The sequence below is a fragment of the Cervus canadensis genome, chromosome 4 (genome assembly GCF_019320065.1).
Source record: "Cervus canadensis isolate Bull #8, Minnesota chromosome 4, ASM1932006v1, whole genome shotgun sequence".
In the NCBI taxonomy this organism is placed as follows: Eukaryota; Metazoa; Chordata; class Mammalia; order Artiodactyla; family Cervidae; genus Cervus; species Cervus canadensis.
The window spans coordinates 88,551,210-88,570,981 of NC_057389.1; the positions used below are offsets into that span (position 1 = coordinate 88,551,210).

The 19,772-nt window shown below is 51.3% G+C and overlaps 1 protein-coding gene across 1 annotated transcript in view; it reads left to right on the plus strand.

Moving 5' to 3' along the window:
* Positions 1 to 17,335, plus strand: part of CATSPERD (cation channel sperm associated auxiliary subunit delta) — a 39,073-nt gene extending 21,738 nt beyond the window's left edge. The window contains exons 13-22 of the mRNA XM_043466302.1: positions 1,403 to 1,516; positions 2,346 to 2,435; positions 3,114 to 3,172; positions 3,856 to 3,934; positions 4,408 to 4,460; positions 7,492 to 7,566; positions 9,309 to 9,437; positions 10,716 to 10,899; positions 15,557 to 15,714; positions 17,023 to 17,335. Of these exons, the coding sequence (XP_043322237.1) occupies positions 1,403 to 1,516; positions 2,346 to 2,435; positions 3,114 to 3,172; positions 3,856 to 3,934; positions 4,408 to 4,460; positions 7,492 to 7,566; positions 9,309 to 9,437; positions 10,716 to 10,899; positions 15,557 to 15,714; positions 17,023 to 17,260 (1,179 nt within the window). The 3' untranslated portion in view covers positions 17,261 to 17,335. The remainder of the gene's footprint in view (positions 1 to 1,402; positions 1,517 to 2,345; positions 2,436 to 3,113; positions 3,173 to 3,855; positions 3,935 to 4,407; positions 4,461 to 7,491; positions 7,567 to 9,308; positions 9,438 to 10,715; positions 10,900 to 15,556; positions 15,715 to 17,022) is intronic.
* The last annotated feature ends 2,437 nt before the right edge of the window (positions 17,336 to 19,772 follow it).

A 19,772-nucleotide genomic window follows, 5' to 3' on the forward strand; every position in this document is an offset into this window, starting at 1 on the left:
TGGAACCAGAAGCAACTTGTTGGTTCTCTTCCTAGGACACCAGGCAGCCAACACACAATCTCAAAAACCAGATTAAAAAAAGGCAAGATGCAATTTCTCCACCTCTCCTCCACACCTTCTCCTGAGTCAGCAAATAGCATAGGGAGCGGGTCTCCTCATAAAATTATTCTGGTGAATATATGAAAACAAAATGATAGGATATTGCCCTGTGCCGATGCTCAACATTGGAAAAGAGAGACAATCGGCCATTAGGTGCCACCGACAGAAGGTGGATCACCATTGGGTCTCCCGTCTCAATTCTGCCCTAATCTGATGGATCCAGCTGCCAATCTGCCAGAAAAGGCAGAGCACGAAGGAATGGGTGTCCAACCTCACCAGGGAAAATCCAGATGATGGGAAATCTACAGGTTCGATGGCATAGAGGGACTTTCATGGTTGTCCTGTGGCTAAGACCGCACCCTCCCAATGCAGGGGCTCTGGGTTCAATCCCTGGTCAGGGAACTAGATCCCACATGCTACAACTAAAGATCCCCTGTGCAGCAAGTTAGATCGAAGATCACATGTGCCACAACTAAGACCCGGCGCTGCTAGATAAACAGTTCTTTTCTTTTTTAAAGATGCCTAGGAAAGAAACAAAAAAGAAAGGAAGGGAGGGAAAACTGTAGGTTGAAAGAGACTGAAAAAGACAATGTTTGCAAACAGAAAAACTAAGTTACATCATCTGGGAATGCATTGTGCTGTGCTGTGGTGTCTGACTCTTTGCCATCACCTAAACTGTAGCCCACCAGGCTCTTCTGGCCATGGGGTTCTCCAGGCAACTTACTCCACGGGATCTTCCCAACCCTAGGATCGAACCCGAGTCTCATGTCTCCTGCATTAGCAGGTGGCTTCTTTACCACTGAGTACCTAGGGAAGCCCTAGGGATGTGCACTCGGCAATCATTCTAGGAAATGGGGAGGGAGGTGGGAAGGAGGTTCAGGATGGAGCGGACACATGTATACCTATGGCCGATACATACTGATGTGTGGCAAAAACCATCACAATATTGTAATTATCCTCAGTTAAAATAAAGACATAAAAATCATTCTAGGAAGGAAGCAAGTAAGCGATTACTGTAGAAGTCAGGTGGGGAGAGGGGCAGGCTACTTCTGGAAAGAAAAAGGGCTGTGACTAGGGAGACCTCCAGGGTCTTCTGGGGGTGCAGGGTCTAGTGGGGAGTGGCTTGAGTGACAGCCCGGGCTGCTGCACCTACCAGACTGAGAGGGTCCATCCCCAGGGACCCCCCACCTGCCACTGGTCACTTGCTCTGTATTTTGGGGAACAGAGGCTTGATTTAATTGATCCGAAGATTGATGGATTCTTTTTTTCTTTTTCTCTTTTAACATAATTTATTTCTAACTAGGTGGAACTTCTGCAAGGAGAATTTGAAAACAAAATGTACACCATTGACATGAACAGCCAGTTGGAGTTGACGGCCCTAATGATACCCCGGCCAGGCACGTTACCTGTCCCACTAGTAAGGACACTTTATCTGTTTGACAACTGTCTCTTAACACCTGACATCCTTGGCCTCATATCTCGCGCCCACAGTTCCCAGGCTCTGGGAATTCCCTAGCATCCTCCCAGAGAGACACTGGCTCATGAAACCCCCAGAGACTTCTCGTCTTCTTCCAGACACCAGCATCCCGGTGTCTGGCCATATCTGTCCCTCTGCTCACCCTGTCTCCTTTCTCTATACCTCTATGCCAGTCCTCCAACCCCCTTCTGAGCTGCCCCGGACCCTTTCCAAAAAACGCCCTTTCCTCCCAGCTCAGCCAGCGCTGGCTTTCCCGCCTGCAGGGCATGCCTGAGAAAAAAAGCAGGCATCCTTGGACCTGAAACCCAGGTGTCCAAACCTGGACCCTTGGGTATAAGCAATCAAGCTGAAAACAGGGGAGTGGACCAATGTAAGATTCCAGGGGATGTCCAGCCAGCTGGGACTAGGGCCCTGAGAGAGGAGCCTGGCCGCCGGATTTTGCCCCGCACTCTCACCGGTACCCCTCAAGCCCCCTCCCTGCACAGGACGAGCCTCTCCGCGCACGAGGGGCCAGTCTGGGTCTTGCGGCCCTTCAGCCCCGGGCTGTCCTCACACAGGGCCTCAGAGCCACAGTTAGGGTGTGTGATAAGGGGGCATATTTGGGGATGGAACCTGCGGTAGTGTTTGCGGAGCAAGCTGGGTCTTCAGTCCAGTGGGGCACTGGGGTCACCGGTGGTTGCGCCCCCAAGCGGCTCCCTTTGGCTCCTGCGAGCGCTTGTACAGCGCATGCGTCTCCCTTCCCGTTACCGCCCCCCCACCCCGCCCCCAGGTAATGGTGAGCAACCCCCACTCCCTGGGGCTGCAGGCGGTCATCTATGAGGACGGCTACACCTACGACGGCAACACGAAGCACAGACTGGTGAGCTCGTTGTCCCGCACCCGCCCCGCGTACCCTTCCCCCCACCCCCACCAAACCCGGATCTTCAGGCTGAGGGGCTCGGCCTTGACCTGCAGATGTCAAGGGTCACCTGATGATGTCCCTCAAGGTCTGACCTCCGTCCCTTACAAACACTCAGATCAGGTGCCGCAGAGTATGAAGAAGCCCCTGCCCCTTCCCCACCTAGGCAGGTGACAGTCCCCCAGAGGAGGGATGGGAGGAGGCATCAGGAGGCAAACCGGGCCGCAGGGAGGGGCTTGGCTTAAATGTGGGTCTGGGTGACCTGCAGGCCACAGCCAGGGTCACACCAGGAAGTCTGGACTTGACCCCAGACCACAACAAACTCTTTGCACCAGACCTTGTCCCATCACAGTTAAATAGGAGGGGCTGATTCATACCCCACTGTGGGTCCCCAGGACAGAGACAGCGAGGGAATGAAGGAGCTTGGGAAGAGGGGGCATTTCCATGAGCTTTTAGAAGGAAATTAGAACCAGAGATGGGCTGGATGCCTCCCAGTCTCCTCCTCCCAGCTCCCCCACACCCCTCCAACCCCCACCCCCACCCCTGCTCCTGCCCTCCTCCTGAACCCCATTCCAGGACCACCCTGGGGCTGTCCCGCAGTGGTAGCTGCATTTTGCATTTTCCCTCTTGGTTCCACAGAACATCTCGCTGAAGCAGCAGCACCACTGGGGCAGGGCCGACCCCAACTTCACCTCCAGGTATGTCGTCACCCGGATGGTAGTGGCAGGTGGCCCCAGGGTCTCTGGAGGCTTCCCTTAGCAGGAGCTGGGGAAAGCAGGACCAAGATCCAGGCTCCCCTAGTCCAAGGGCGGTCAAGCAAGAATGATGAAAAACTCTTTAGAGAAAGACAAATAGCATATGATATGACTTGTGGAATCTAAAATATGACACAGATGAACCTATCTACAAAAGAGAAACAGACTCACAGACACAGAGAAAAGACTTGTTGCTGAGTGTGGGAGGGTGGTCGGGAAGGAGGGATGGATTAGGAGTTTGGGGTTTTAAAAAAAAAGTGTGGATACAGAAGCTGTTAAAAGAATGATGTTAAAACATTATATGCAGCTAGGTGATAATAAAATTGGGGCTCAGGTGTTCTTTTCAAGGCTATTATATATCAATTTAAAAAACTGACTCAAGAAGAGGTAGAAGCTAGAGGGAGGGTGGGGCCACCATGTCTGAGCCCATGGTTCTTGGTCAATATTCTGGACTGAATGGATGAAAAGATGAGTGAATGAATGGAGAAATGAATGGATGGATGGGTGGATGGATGGATGAATGGATAGATAAATGGGTGGACGGATGGATAGATGGATGAATAGAAAAATGAATGGATGGGTCAGTGATGCTTTTTACAATTACACACACTTCCATTGCCTTGTAGCATAAAGAGACCCACAATATCTACCATCACTCTGGACATCGCCAACAAAGAAATTTCATGTGTGGACCTTAAGCCACTGGTATGACCCAAACTTCTGCCATCTCATATTCTTTGTCTTTAGTGTTCAGACTAATGGCAGCAGGCCTTCACTAGCTTTCCCCAAGGTGCTAGCTGAGCTCACACTCAGGATCTGGAAATGGATGCGATCCTGTCCCAGATGCCAAGGTGGCTGCCCCTCCCCTTCATCTTCCCCAGGGCTGTGCCTTAGGACTCACCATCCGCAGAGCAGGTGTACCAGCTGGGAGTTATCAAATGGGGGGAATCTTAGTGGCACCCCATACCTAGCGCAGGTTCTTAGGGATTGACTCTGTGAGTCCCAGGCACCTGGTCACCGCATTTCCATCCAAGCTCAGGGTCTCCAGTCCCTGTTGGGTTGAGTGCAACCCTTTGTGGGCTTTCACCGGGGCCAGGCTATGGGCGCCCTCACTGACTTGGGTCAGCATCCCCATTTACCCCTTTCCCCTCCCCCGATCTGTGTCTCCCCACCTGCAGACAGCGCTCATTTCAGTGGGGTGCGACCTGGAGAAGAAGATCGTCATTCAGAAGTGAGTGTGTCGGGAGGGTGAAAGTGAGGGGCGGGGAGAGGAAAGTGGGGCTTAGGGACGGTATGAGACGGTCACCATTGCTTCACAATTGCTAAAGGTGGGTGACACTACTGTCTACTTTTGTATATGTTATATGTTTAATGTTTCCATAAGGAACAGCTGCTCAATAATTAATCCTAATAGATTAACTTTGAGTTTCCTGCAGGTGGCTGCCCCGCCCCCCACTGACTTGGTGATATTCACCTGTTCTTTCTGCTCCCTCAGCCTTTGCTCATTCTCTTTCTCCCTTTTAATCCCTGAGTTCTTCATTTTGATTACAATTGCTGAGTTTTTGTGTTTAATAACCTGCTGAACATTTGGAGGAACTTTGCCCCTGGTTACTGCAGGGAATGCAGCCATGAGACACAAGGAAGGTATTAATGCTTTTATGTTTTTCAGAAATTTCACATGTTAAATGGAGATTATTTTAAAAGTGTAAATATTTGAGTTTACGTAAGGATGTGCTAAAAGTCACTTATGTCTCTGTGTGTAATATTAATATGCAACTTTGGGGTTAAAGTTTTTTCTTAAGAAATTAGTGGTTTACATTTTTTAAAAAAAGAAGAATCACCAGCATGAAATTGCCAAAAAAAAAAAGAAGAAGAAGAAAAGGGGGCTTCCGTGGTGGCTAAGTGGTAAAGAATCCTCCTGCCAGTGTAGGAAATAGGTTCGATCCCTGATCCAGGAACATCCCACATGCCAAGGAGCAACTAACCCCGTGCAGCACAGCTACTGAGCCTGTGATCTAGAACCCGGGAGCCACAACTACTGAAGCCTGCGAGCTCTAGAACCCCCACTCCGCAACAAGAGAAGCCACTGTGATGACCAGCCCATGTGCTGTAACCAGAGGGTAGTCCCTGCCCACCACAACTAGAGAGAGTCCACTCGCAGCTAGGCATAGGAAAATCCAAGGCAGCCAAAAATAAATAACACGTAAAATTAGTGGCTTACATTTCAAAAAAGAAAAATCACCAGCGTGAAATTTTAAAAAGAAAGAAAGAACCCTGAAGATTGGTCAGATAGGTCGCCATAGTTTTCCCTTCAGGCAGTGGTGTGCTGGTAAACGGGCAACAGCCAGTTCCGGGTAGCCGGGGAGCCTGGTTTGGTAGCTTTTGCAATTCTTATAGTATAAATGCTCCCACTGAGCCCACTGATTGCTACCGACATGTCTCTGCTGCTGCTGCTGCTGTTGCTAAGTCGCTTCAGTCGTGTCCGACTCTGTGCGACCCCATAGAGGCAGCCCACCAGGCTCCCCTGTCCCTGGGATTCTCCAGGCAAGAATACTGGAGTGGGTTGCCATTTCCTTCTCCAATGCATGAAAGTGAAAAGTGAAAGTGAAGTCGCTCAGTCATGTCCGACTCCTAGCGACCCCATGGACTGCAGTCTACCAGGCTCCTCCATCCATGGGATTTTCCAGGCAAGAGTAGTGGAGTGGGTCTCTACTGCCCCACAAAATTCCTGAGGATTTAATGGCTTGCAAGAGCCGGCCTCAGCACTTCACCGCAGAAGGGCACTAATAAACTCAAGGGACGATTTTACCACATTTCCCCCCCCAAAATGGAAATGCTTTATTGAATCAATCAATGATGTATTTAGAACATATGTGCAGGAAAGTGTTTTAAAACAATCTTTTCAAAGCTTCTGCCCTAAAGAGGGTGGGAACAGTATTTGCCACACATGTAATGAACAAAAGACTTGTATCCAGGATTTAGAAAGAATTCCTATGAACCAAAAAAAGAAAGAAAGAAAGAAAGAAAAAGGAAATGACAAATGAAGAGAAAAATATGAGCAAAAGGCTTCAGTAGGCACTTCCAAATAAAGGGTGGGGGAAAGGCTGATCAATACATAAAAAGTGCAGGAAAGGCTGTCAACTTCAATAAGAAAATGAAAACAAAAGTGATAGAGAGGGTTATTCACCAGCAGAGCAGCAAAACTGACAAAGCCTGGACGGTAGCAGTAGAACTTCAGGGTGGGAACCCCCTGGCAGCTTCGGGAACTTCCAGACATGGCTGGTGATATTTTTTCAGCTGCTTTAGAATGTATATCTTTCCACCAGCAATTCCACTCATGCACATTTGCACTGACCCAGGTTCCAGAATGTTCTCAGCAGCATTATTCTTAATAGCTCCAAGCTGGAAGCAAGCCAACTCAAATGGCCATTGACAGCAGGATGGATAAATCAAGTGCAAAGGTTTTGATACAATGGAATGTCACAGCGGTGAAAAGGCATGAGACAGGGTTACCTGTATGGATCATACAAACATAGGTGTGGAATCAAAAGACAGAAAAGAACACATAGCATGATTCTGTTCTTTAAAAAAAAAAAAAAAAATCCAGAATCAGGGGAATTCCCTGGTGGTCCTGTGGTTAGGACTCTGCACCACTGTGGAGAACGAGGGTTCGATCCCTGGTTGGGGAACTAAGATCCCACAAGGCGCACAGCATTGGAAAAAGAAAAAAAATCTGGCAAAAATAAACTACAGTTGAGCCCTGTATCTGTGGGTCCCTCATCCGCAGATTTAACGAACCGTGGATGGATCGTGTTTACCTTCTAGGTTAACTGAATCTTCGACTGTGGAACTGGCGAATGTAGAACTCTCACATACAGAGGCCCCCCACTATGGGACTTGAGCATCCTGGGATTTTGTTATTTTCAGCAGATCCTAGAACCAGTCCCCTTGCTGATACCATGTTGCTTAAGGATATATGCGCCAATGGTAACAGTACAAAGATAAAAAGGGAAAGGATCATCTCAAAAGTCAGGACACCCAGCTCCCAGATTTCCGAGTGTATACATCATTCTCCAACCCAAGGAATTAGGGCTCCTTGGTGAAATGGCTGAGTCTAGGCCGGGCAGGGAAGATGTGAGATGAGCCTGGAGCATCTTAGAGAGCCCCATCCAACCAATGGGAGCCATCTGTGTGTCAAAGGGAACAATTCACTGGTCTTGCACGGGGTCAGGTGGCATCTCACCATCTTTTGTTGCCCACAGTGAACTTTCAGCATGTCACCACGGAGTCCTCGACCCTGTGGCCCTTCAGGACAACTATAGCTACATCATTGAGAGGTGAGCCCCGCCCCCCAACACACAGTCACACGTGCACGCTCATACCCATGACCATTTGGCATGCATGTGCCAAAGGCCAATCAATAATTTTTTTTTAATTAATTAAATTTTTGGCCATTCGGAGCAGCATGCAGGATCTTAGTTCCCCAGTCAAGGATCAAATCCGTGCCCCTGCAGTGGAAGCTCAGAGTCTTTATCTCTGGACCACCAGGGAAGTCCCAAGAGTCATTCTTTTTTTTTTTTTTCCCAAGAATCATTCTTAAATCACAATGGAAAAGAAAAAATAAATTTAAAGAAAAGGGAAAAAGAATCATTTAAAATTGATACCATGCCAACTGATCTGGCCAGCAAGGAATCCGAGGGGGTGAGGAGACAGGCAGGGGAGGGGGCCGGGCCTGCAGGGGAACCAGTGTGATGTGGCAGGGTCCCTGGCCCAGGTCTGCCACCTGCTGAGCCAGCCTCAGGCCCCTCCGCAGCCTGCCACCAGCTCATGGAGCCCAGCCACTTGCTTGCCCCAACTAGTGGAGTTGGTCAGTCAGCCAAGGTGGGGAATGGGGGTGTCTGGCCATGGTGAACCCTCTCTGCGGGGTGGCACAGAGAGCCGATTCCACAGTGGTGCACACCGCCCATCCCCCTGGCATAGGAGGATACTGGTGTGTCTTATATGACCTGGCTCTCCCCACTGCAATACAAGCCAAGAGTCCATCCCCCATCCAAAGTCTCAAAGTTGAAGGCAAAACTGGTGCTGCCAGGGCTTCCCTTGTTGCTCAGTGGTAGAGAAACTGCCTGCTAACATAGGAGACACAGATTCAATCCCTGATCCCGGAAGATCCCACATGCCTCGGAGCAGTTAAGCCCATGCGCCACAGCTCCTGAGCCTGTGCTCCAGAGTCCGGGAACCACAACCACTGAGCCCATGGGCCATAACCCCTGAAGCCCATGTGCTAGAGCCCGTGCTCCACAATAAGAGAGGCCGCCGCAATGAGCAGCCTGTGCACCGCAACTAGCAAGCAGCCCCCGCTTGCTGCAACTAGAGAAGAGCCCAAGCAGCAACAAAGACCCAGCACAGCCAAAAATAAATTAATAAAAATAATCAACTCCCCTCCCGCCCCCGCTATGAACAAACAAAAAAAGCTATGAACAAACTGACGTTCCTGGGCTTACTGACCAATGAGGCTGCAGCCAGACCTCCTGGGGGCACGAGCGTGTATGAATCAAGGTCTCCAGAGAGAGAGAAGCCACAGGATGTGTGTGTGAGATAGACACACAAGAGTGACAGGCAGAGATTCACTTTAAGGACCTGGTTCCCTGACTGTGGAGGTTCGGGGGAGGCTGAGGGCCTGGCAGCTCTGCCACAAGTTGCCGTTCTAGTTCAAGGCCATCCGCGGGCAGACTTCCTTCTCGCTGGGGGAGGCCCTTCTTTGTTGCACTCAGGCCTCCGGCTGCACCCACGTTAGGGCAAGCACTGCTTTCTCAGCCCCAGAGAACAACCTCACAGAAACATCCAGAAGTGTGTCTGGTCACAGTCAAGTGCCACAGCAGAGCTCAGAGGACCTAGAAGGTCAACCACCACCCACAGGGGCATCCCAGGGCTCATGCTGACAATGGCTGTGAGTCCCCTGCTCAGACACCCCTCCACGGCCGTGACCGGCCCCATCTGCAGGGAGGAAGCGGGGTGGTGGGCGGGTGGACGTCTGGGCGCCCGGGGGAGCTCGCCCGTGTCTGTGCCCTGTTTCCCACAGGGAAGCCTATGACCCGAACTTCCAGGGGCAGCAGGCTGAGGAAGACCTGGAGGTGTATTACCCCTATGAGAAGCTGGGCTGCCCCCTCCTCGCCTACTATGACACCCCGTGGAAGCCAGTGGTGGAGCTGTGAGACACCCCCCAGATGCCCCAAATCGCCCCCGTCCTCCCCACCCCTCTGCCCAGGCTGCATCCTCACCCTGTCTTTTTCCTCCGCAGCTCCCAGCTTGCACACCTTTCCCCTTCCCCGTCTTAACTCGATGGCTTTAACAAAACACACCAGGGACTGGGCTGGGCGGTGGGCGTGCAATTGGCGGGGCACACGGGCACTGACTTTCTCACAGTCCCGGAGGCTGGAAGTCCAAGATCAAGGTGTCTTGCGGTGTCTCGACCTCTTCCCATGGCACCAGGGCCCACCCTTAGGACCTTGCTCCATCTCGATCGCCTCATTAAAGCTTCCAGCTCCAAATATAGTCTCATTGGGGGGTTAGGACTTCACATAGGAATTTGCAGGGGTGGGGGCACCTTTCAGGTTATTGCACTCACTCTGGCCCCTTCCATGGATTCTGTCTTCTTTCATCTGATCCCGCCCTCAACATGCCCCCAACCCGCCCCCACTGAGGATCATTGGACTAAATTGTTGACAACTGAATGATGGTGGGAACCTCAAACACGTGGAAACATTTAGGTTCATTAGAGCATCTCCGGTGGGGCTTCTTTGGTGGTCCAGGGGTTAAGACTGCATACTTCCAGCACTTCCACTGCACAGGCATGGGTTCGATCCCTGGGTCAGGAAGATGATCTGGAGGAGGGCATGGCAACCCACTCCAGGATTCTTGCCTGGAGAATCCCTTGGATAGAGGAGCCTGGCGGGCTACAGTACATAGGTTCTCAAAAAGTTGGACATGATTGAGGCAATTAACACTCATACTTTCCCATCAGAGAAGGGTGTAAGCCCCAGCCTGGCAGGAGACAGATGTGCATTCAAAAATAAGAATTAGGGGGTGGGGGGTGGGGCACGGGGCTTGGCTGCACAGGTTGCAGGATCTTAGTTCCCCAACCAGGACTCAAACCTGGGTCCCCAGCAGTGGAAGCTCAGAGCCCTGACCACTGGACCATCAGGGAATTCCCTCAAAATTAAGGATTTAGAACAACTCTAGTTCATCACCCTAGAACATCTGCAGGTGTCAGAATTAAATCGACGCCCGCTCCCCCACCCTACCCTCACCTGGTCAGCGCCCGCTGTCCCTACCTGCCACTGGGAATCAGGGTTGAATGTCCCAGAGGCGTCAGCTTGGGGGTGGTGGTGGGAGAAGGCGTCCACCCCCAGACGAGACGGTTTCACCAGCCCGGCATAGCTGGGCCTCCTGGCCTCCCGCAGCCTCGCCTGTACGTGCCTTGTCCCAGGTGGCGTGAAGGCAAGTTCCAGGAGGTGGTGGAGGCTGAGTATGTCCTGCTGGAGATGAACGGGCTGTTCACCTACACGTACTCCCTGACGGCCGGCATGGCAGGCTGCAGTGCCCAGCCGCAGAACTGGACCACCGTCACCGAGATGGCCGGCAACGCAGCGTCCTTCTCCTGGGACCGCGAGGTAAGGCCTGCGCTCTTGAGTCGTCCCAGTGCAGGCCTGGGAAGGCGCCATCCGGTCATGCGCAGTGTGTGCTGGGGGCCTCTCGACCTGTGCGGGCTGCTGCTAACCGAACACCAGAGACCCCAGGGGCTTTTACCAGCCGCATGGGTTTCTCACGGGTCCTGGAGGCTGAAGTTCAACCTCAAGGCGCCAGCAGATTTGGGGTCTGGTTCATGGGTGACACCTCCTGTGTCCTCACAGAGCAGAAGGGGTGGGGGAGCTCTTCCAGATGCCTTTGTGCCCAGGTGCATGTTCAGTCCTGTCCGACTCTGCAACCACGTGGACTGTGCTCCCCCCCTACTGCCACCTCTGTCCCCTCCCTCCCCCACAGGGCTCCTCTGTACCTGGGATTCTCCAGGAAAGAATACTGGAGTGGGTTGCCATTTCCTACTCCAGACCCGGGTCCCTTTATAAGGACACTAATCTCCTAATGACACAGAACAACTGGTTCAAAATTGGGAAAGGAATAGGACAAGGCTGTGTATTGTCACCCCACCTATTTAACTTAAATGCAGAGTACATCATATGAAATGTCAGGCTGGATGAATCACAAGCTGGAATCAAAATTGCTGGGAGAAATATCAACAACATCAGATAGGCAGATGATACCACTCTGATGGCAGAAAGTGAAGAGAAACTAAAGAGCCTCTTGAGGAGAGTGAAAGAGGAGAGTGAAAAAGCTGGCTTGAAACTCAACGTTCAAAACACTAAGATCATGGCATCCCGTCCCATCACTTCATGGCAAATAGAAGGGGAAGAAGTGAAAGCAGTGACAGATCTTATTTTCTTGGGCTGCAAAATCACTAAGGACAGTGATTGCAGCGGTGAAATTAAAAAAGACACTTGCTCACTGGAAGTAAAGCTGTGAGAAACTTAGCGTATTAAAAAGCAGAGACATAACTTTGCCGACAAAGGTCAGTATAGTCAAAGCTATGGTCTTTCCAGTAGTCATGTACAAATGTGACAGTTGGGCCATATGGAAGGCTGAGGGCCAAAGAATTGGTGCTTTCGAACTGTGGTGTTGAAGAAGACTCTTGAGAGTCCCTTGGACAGCAAGGCGATCAAACCAGTCAATCCCAAAGGAAATTAACCCTGAATATTCATTGGAAGGACTGTTGCTGAAGCTCCAATCCTTTGGCCACCTGATGCGAACAGCCAACTCATTGGAAAAGACCCTGATGCTGGGAAAGATTGAAGGCAAAAGGAGAAGGGGTGACAGAGGATGAGATGGTTAGATAGTATCACCACTCAATGGATATGCATTTGCACAAAGTCCGGAAGATAATGAAGGACAGAGCAACCTGGCGTGCTGCAGTCCATGGGGTCCCAAAGAATGGGACACGACTTAGCGACTGAACGACAAACAAAATCTCCTTCAGGAGTACCCCACCCCTATGACCTACTGCCTCCCAAAGGCCCCGCCTCCTAATTCATCACCTTTGGGGGTATGGTTCAACATATGACCTCTAGTTGGTTGACACAGGCATTTAGTCCCTGAATAGCTGGGGTGTTGGATGCTGGTAATGTAAGATGCACAAACCCTTTGGGAATCTCTACCAAGGGAATGACCAGACGATCAGAGATGTCAGGACCAAGGCGTTCATGGAGCACACTGCTGATGATGAACAAAACTCTGGAACTATCCAAATGCCCATTATGTAAGGGGCTGATTATATTTACGGTTCTGCTCAGCGAGCGTTTCTGTTACGCGCGTTGCTTGGTATACGATTGACAAATAGAGGTCCGGTGACAGTGAAAGGAACACGGGCGCGGAAGGGAAGCTTGTGGTGCGCGGTAGTTTCCAGCCGCCAGCCGCCTCTCAACGCCAAGGGCGCGAACACAGCGCAATGCTTCCACATCACCAGCAGGGCGCGCGCGCTACCCGCGTCCGAAGCCTGTTCCAGCACCGACTCCAGGCTCCTTAATTTTGTATTTGTTTTCAGAGCCAGCAGCCTCACCCTTCTTCACACCCCATTCCGTCCAGTGAGTTTGAGAATTTATTTGGTTGGTGACATTGTGTTCGTTGTTGTTTTTTTTTAATCAAGGTAAAATTCACATAACCTATAATGAATTTTTTTTTTTAGTGTAAAAAGTACAACTCACAACTTGGGTGTTTTGTGCATTCACGATGTTACCCAAGCACCACCTCTCTGACCATTTCTTTAAAAAGTACAAGCCACACACATATAACTTTATTTATTATTTTCTGACTGTGCTGGTGTTTGCATTATTTTTTATTAGCCCTCTCCTTCACAGTGCCACACATTCATTTAAGAGACTGTCCTGTTGCTTTTTTCCCATCAGCCCTGGTGGGCGATTTTGTAGAACCCTGAGGGTTTTTCTATCAAGATAGAGCCGCAATGCCTGCATTTCCAGCATGATCATTAGATGGGCAGTTATGTAGCTACTTAGCCAAGCCATGGGGTGCAGCTAGCTATAAAAAAATAATAATAACAATAATGAGTCTTTAGGCTAAGCAGCTGTCCCCCTTATTAAATTTCACATAGTTTTTATGTGGTCCAACTCCCCCCCCTTTTACTCTCAAAAGATTTTTAAAATTTTTTCTTAATTGTTGGGCACTTCCCTGGTGGTCCAGTGGTTAAGATTACAAGTTCTCAATGCAACGGGCTGGGTTCAATCCCTGGTCATGTCACCAGATCCTTTGTACCTTAGTGGAGTGGGTTGCCATGCCATCCTCCAGGGGATCTTCCCCATACAGGAATCAACCCATGTTTCTAGCGTCTCCTGCATTGGCAGCTGGGTTCTTTACCACTGGCACCACCTGGGAAGCCCCAAATAACAGCAGGCACAGCCAAATAAATTTTAAAAATAATTTAAAAAAATTTTTTTAAATTGTGGTCAAACATACATGGACAGACGGAGAAGGCAATGGCACCCCACTCCAGTACTCTTGCCTGGAAAATCCCACAGATGGAGGAGCCTGGTACGCTGCGGCTGCAGTCCATGCGGTGGCGAAGAGTCAGACACGACTGAGCGACTTCACTTTCACTTTTCACTTTCACACATTGGAGAAGGAAATGGCAACCCACTCCAGTGTTCTTGCCTGGAGAATCCCAGGGGCAGGGGAGCCTGGTGGGCTGCCGTCTATGGGATCGCACAGAGTCGGACACGACTGAAGTGACTTAGCAGCAGCAGCATACATGGACAGAGGAGCCAGGTGAGCTGCAGTCCATGGGGTCGCAAAGAGCCGGTACGACTGAGCAACTAACACTTACTTATACATAACATAAAATTGACCATTTTAAATATTTCTAAGTGCACAGCTCAGTGGCATTAAGCACATTCACATTGTCCTGCAACCATCCCCACCATCATCTCCAGAACTTTCTCTTCTTCCCAAACTGAAACTCTGTCCCCATGAAACACTGACTCCCGTCCCCTTCCCCTGGCACCTGACCCCCACTATCTACTTCCTGTCTCTAAGGATCTGACTCCTCTAGGGGGTCTCACTTGGGTGGGATCAGATGGTATTTGTCCTTTTGTGTCTGGCTTACTTCCCTGAGCATCACATCCTCACAGTTCATCCATGTTATAGAGGGTGTCAGAAACCCCTGTAATGTCCCGTTAGTGTGTATGAACCGCACTTTCTTTATCCATCATCTGTCAGTGGACGTTTGGGTTGCTTCCACCTTTTGGCTACTGTGAATGGTGCTGCTGTGAACTCAGGAGTGCAAGTATCTCTTCGAGACCTTGCTTTAGTTCTCTGGTGTCACTTCTTACAAAAGAAATAATCCCTTTATAGGGGCCTTACCCTCAGGACCTCATCAAATCTCTTTCCAATGCCCCACCTCCAAATACTATCCCACTGGGGGATGTTGCATTAACGTATGAATGGGGTTGGGGATTCAGACATTCAGTACATGGGCTTCTCCTGACAGTGGCTTCTTTTGTTACAGAGCTCGGGCTTTAGGACACATGGACTTCAGTAGTTGCTACGTGCGGGTTTAGTTGCTCTGCCCATGTGTTCCACAGCTACTAAAGCTGTGCTCCAAAGCCCAGGAGCTGCAGCTACTGAGCCCACGTGCTAAAACTACTGAAGCCTGTGTGCTCTAGAGCCCAAGTTTCACAACAAGAGAAGCCACTGCATTGAGAAGCCCTTGTACCGCAACTAAAGAGTAGCCCCTGCTCTCTGCAACTAGAGAAAAGCCCAAGCAGCAAGGAAGACCCAGCACAGCCAACAATTAATATATAAATAACTTAATTTTTAAAAAGACCTCGTCTCCAAATAAGGACACTGCCCAAGGCCCTGAGGGTTAGGACTTCCCCATCTGATTTGGGGAGGAATTCAAGCCAGCTCATAACAAACACCAAGAGCGCATGTATCAGACTCACACCCAGACTCAGAGCTGCCAGGGACCCTGAGGAGTGGAGTTGTTTTGCCTGCAGCCCGCCTCAAGCTTGGGCAGGCCAGGAAGGATGAGGGCAGGAAGAAGGAGCCACACTCACAAATTGGCTGGCCTGCCCAGCGGGCACCTGGCCCCGGACTCACTGCCACGGATGCTGGCAGATGGTGGGGCACCATGGGGTGTGTCGGAGGGCTCCCACAGCCCTCCCCGACCCCCAGGGCCAGCGGACACGCCTTTGTCCTCCTCCCCAGAATTACATGAGCTGCCACGACCCCGACTACCACGAACCCTTGAGATGGCCTGACGTCCCGTATCAGATCTTGGGAGGCCCAACAGAGAACAAGGTTGTTTTCGACCAAAGAAACGGCATCTACATCTTCTTCATTTCTATCGTGGATCCATCCTACAGGTGAGTGGATGGGGGGAGTCGCCGTGCACCAGGGGCCCCTGGGGAGACAGCTGGTGCTTCTAGGGCAGGTCCCGCACGTGTGTGGGACCCACTGTCTGCCACCCTTAGGCAGGTCCTGGATAAACCTGAACCCCCAACAGCTCAGACCATCCCTGGGAAAAGTGATACTTTAAGCCGTGGATGGCATTTGTTCACTCGCTAAGTAAATCTTTATTCAGAGGCCACGCCAGGCCCTGGGGGAAATAACAATGCCCAGCAGCACCCCTATCCCTACCCTGGGGACTGAGAGTCACCCCATGGCTATGTCTCACTGGTGGGCACAGACAGGCTCCAAAGCTCCCAGGATATTCAGGGGGTCTGCAATCCGTCTGACTTCCCATTGGTAATTTGAAATCAGCACGGGCCAGAGTGTTAACGCCACAGAAACTGACACAGGTTATGGGCCTGGCCTCCCAGGCACCCCACCCCTGCCCTAAGAGCTGGGTATTAATATTCACCACCCACTTGTGCTGGATCAAATTGTGAGCATCTCCCACTGGGAGGGGGAACTTGGGCAGCATTCTTTCCCCCATCATGTTTCCCCTCCAGGTGGACACAAAAGCCACCCTCAAAAACTTGGGGGGACCCTGCCTTCCCTAGGGGCCCAAGACCAGACCACCTCTGGGACATCAGGGGTAGAAGGCTGGGGAGACCCTGGGGACACCCAGGGGTGGGGGGGAAGGGGCCTGCCTGGGAGCCTCAGCCCATCCCCTCCCCCCACCTGCCTCCTGCAGTTTCCCTGACTACTCGCCCTCTGGGTCTTCTTACCTGGGTGACCTTCCCCCCATCCTGCTCCCCCCATTTCAGGGATGCTGTGTCCCCTGTCACACCCCCACTGTGTGATGAACAGTTTCTTGGCCTCTTCTGCCCCACCCCCAAGATAGCCTGGGCATGGAGGGGAGACCCCTTGTTCCCAGAGCAGGGGACCACCGGGGCCCTGGGGAAAAACATGACCTCTGCGAAATACAAAGAGGATGACAGATCAGAGGGGAGAGAAGTGGGTATGAATGGAACTCAGTGTCCCGAGTCACCACTCCAAGCCCAGCTGTCATTCCCATGGGTCTTAAAATGTTTGCTGGGGGAATTCCCTGGCAGTCCAGTGGTTAGGGTTCCTTGCTTTCATGGCCGTGAGCCCTGGTTCAATCCCTGGTCGGAGAACTAAGATCCCACAAGCGGAGCAGAGTGGCCAAAACGAAAAAGCTTGCTGGGGTGAAGGGCGGGGCCCCTGAAGGCGGGGCCCCACAGACTCGGCCCGCCCACCCCTCGCAGCTACTGCCACCTGGAGACCACCTTCAGCGTCTATGTCTACGGGGCCTTCCCGCTGTCCATCTTCCCGCCGGAGATCACCATTGTCCTGCTCACGGTGGCCACCCTGCTGTCCGTGTGGCTGGCTTACATGATCCCCCAGCTGCTGCACATGGAGCAGGGCCTCGAGGTCAGCGGCTTCTGGGCCAGACTGTACCAGAGATGCAGGAGGTCTTGTGCGTGTCTCTGGGGCAGTTGCTGACCACCCATGGCGGGAGGGAATGCCAGGGAGAGGGCAGAGTTGCTGTAGAGGGTTTGTGAAAATAGCCAGTGGCAGTGTGAATCGCTCATGTTTTGTGGTTTTTCTACACCCATCAGCTTCCCTGGACATCCTGGCATCAGAGTCCCTCTTAACTCTAGCACCTACATGTGTAAGGATATAAGGATAAGGAGGACAGCCCAAGTCCTAATGAACAGGAGCTTGGTGGGGACTTCCCTGCTGGCCCAGTGGTTGGGACTTCACATTGCAGGGGTTCAATCCCTGGTTGGGGAACTAAGATCCCACAAGCCATTCAGCGTGGCCAAAAAAAAGAAAAACACTGAACAGGAGCTTGGAGAAATGAGCTCACCCACGCATGTGGTGTGCTCACCTGCAAGCCCCTGAGATTTATCAGACACATGATGTGTTCTGTTAGATAAGGATGAGATCCGAGGAAGGGGGTGTGGGTCCATCTCTGTTGATAAACCCTGATGTATATACAAATGAACACACGTAGACTTGTGTGGGATGTCCGTGAATAAGATTTGTAAGCATAGTACATATTTTATATGTACATGTGTTAGGCATACACATAGATACAGATGGTGTGCATATATATATGCAGATGTACAAACATGTATATAGCACAGGTAAGGCATACACATACATAAGTGTAGATAATGTGCATGTGTGTGCATGCATATTGTATATGTGTGGGTATGTGTGGGTATTTGTGTGGATATTGCACACATGTGTATATCTGCAATTGACATACATGTGTGTACATGTCTATGATACACATTCATGTAAACATGTGCGTGTATGTGTGGGTGATGTGTCACACAAGTGCCTATGTATAATGTGCATACAACTGCACACATACATGTATGGGTAAATGTGTGCACACGTAACATGCATGCCTGTCTACAAGGACACATGCAGACATATAAATATACACGTGAATACATAGATAGGTATGTATACACTGTATATGCAATGTACACATAGATGGATATGTATGTTGGATCAGTCTGTCCCTGTGTTTAGCAGGCTTCCCTCTCCCACACATCCTTCAAATTCCAGGTGGTGCGGGACACTGTCTCATTCTAGTGAAAACTTTCTCTGTAACTTTTCTGATCACTCTTAGGTTAAAAGAACACATCCCGTGGTCATTTACTTGCTCTGTTTGTTTTTGGCCGTGGCTGGAGGCATGTGGGATCTTATTAACAGTTCCCCGTGGTGTGTGCTATGCTTAGTCACTCAGTCGTGGCCGACTCTTTGCCACCCCATAGACTGTAGCCTGCCAGGCTCCTCTGTCCATGGGATTCTCCAGGCAAGAATACTGGAATGGGTTGCCATGGCCTCCTCCAGGGGATCTTCTCAACCCAGGGATCAACCCCAGGTCTCCAGCACTGCAGGCAGATTCTTTACTGCCTGAACCACCAGGGAAGCCCATGAATACTGGGTAGCCTATTCTTTCTCCAGGTCATTTTCCTGACCCAGGAATCAAACCGCGGTCTCCTGCATCGCAGGCGCATTCTTTACCAGCTGACCTACCAGGGAAGCCCTAATAGTCACCCAACCAGGGATCAAACCCAAGCCTCCTGCAGTGGAAGCTTAGAGTCTTAACCACTGGACCCCCAGGAAAGTACCCCCTCCACGCCATGGTCATTTAAATGGCCTAATACAGGGGCTTCCCTTGCAATCCAGTGGTTAGGACTCGGCATTTTCATTGACATGGGCCCAGGTTCAAGCCAGTCATTTTGTCCCACCATCGGGGGCTGAGTTGCTCTGCCCCATCCACCTGCCAGGCCTGATGGGGGGTCACGAGATGGGATGCCATGCTTCACGATCCTCAGTCCACATTAATCTTACAGAAAAGCAAGCGCCTCCCCTCACATCCACCTTGCTTGCCAGGGGCTCCCCGTCACTGGGGGCACTTCATATGTCTCAAAAACACCCGTGAACACGGCTGCAGAGAGGGCTCCAAGGGAGGTGAGGGCAGTGAGCTGCTGGCTTCTCGAGGCCCCTGTCCCGTTCAGAGAAGAGTCAGGTAAGTGCAGGTGCAGACTTGGGGCTGCCCCCGCCTCCCTGAGCCTTGGAACAGGCTTCAGGGAGACGAGCCCTGCAGGCTCGAGGTGTGGTGACAGCACATGGGATCCCCCCCCGACCCGACATCTCCTGGACCCCAGTCAAGCCCCCCAGGTTCCCAGCAGAGTCCAAGAGTGAAAGCCCCTGAGACCCAGCCCTGAATCTGGGGCAAGAGGGCCCTTACTCCCGCAGGGGAGGGAAGCAGGCGGGGCTGGCCCACTCCAGAGGTGAGCTCCATCTCTCCTTGTTGTTTTCTTGCTAAGTCGTGTCTGAGTCTTTTGGAACCCCATGGACTGTAGCCCGCCACCCTCCTCTGTCCATGGGATTCTCCAGACAAGAACACAGGAGTGGGTTGTCATTTCCGTCTCTAGGGGATCTTGCCGACCCAGGGTCAAACGCTTGTTTCCTGCATTGACAGGTAGAC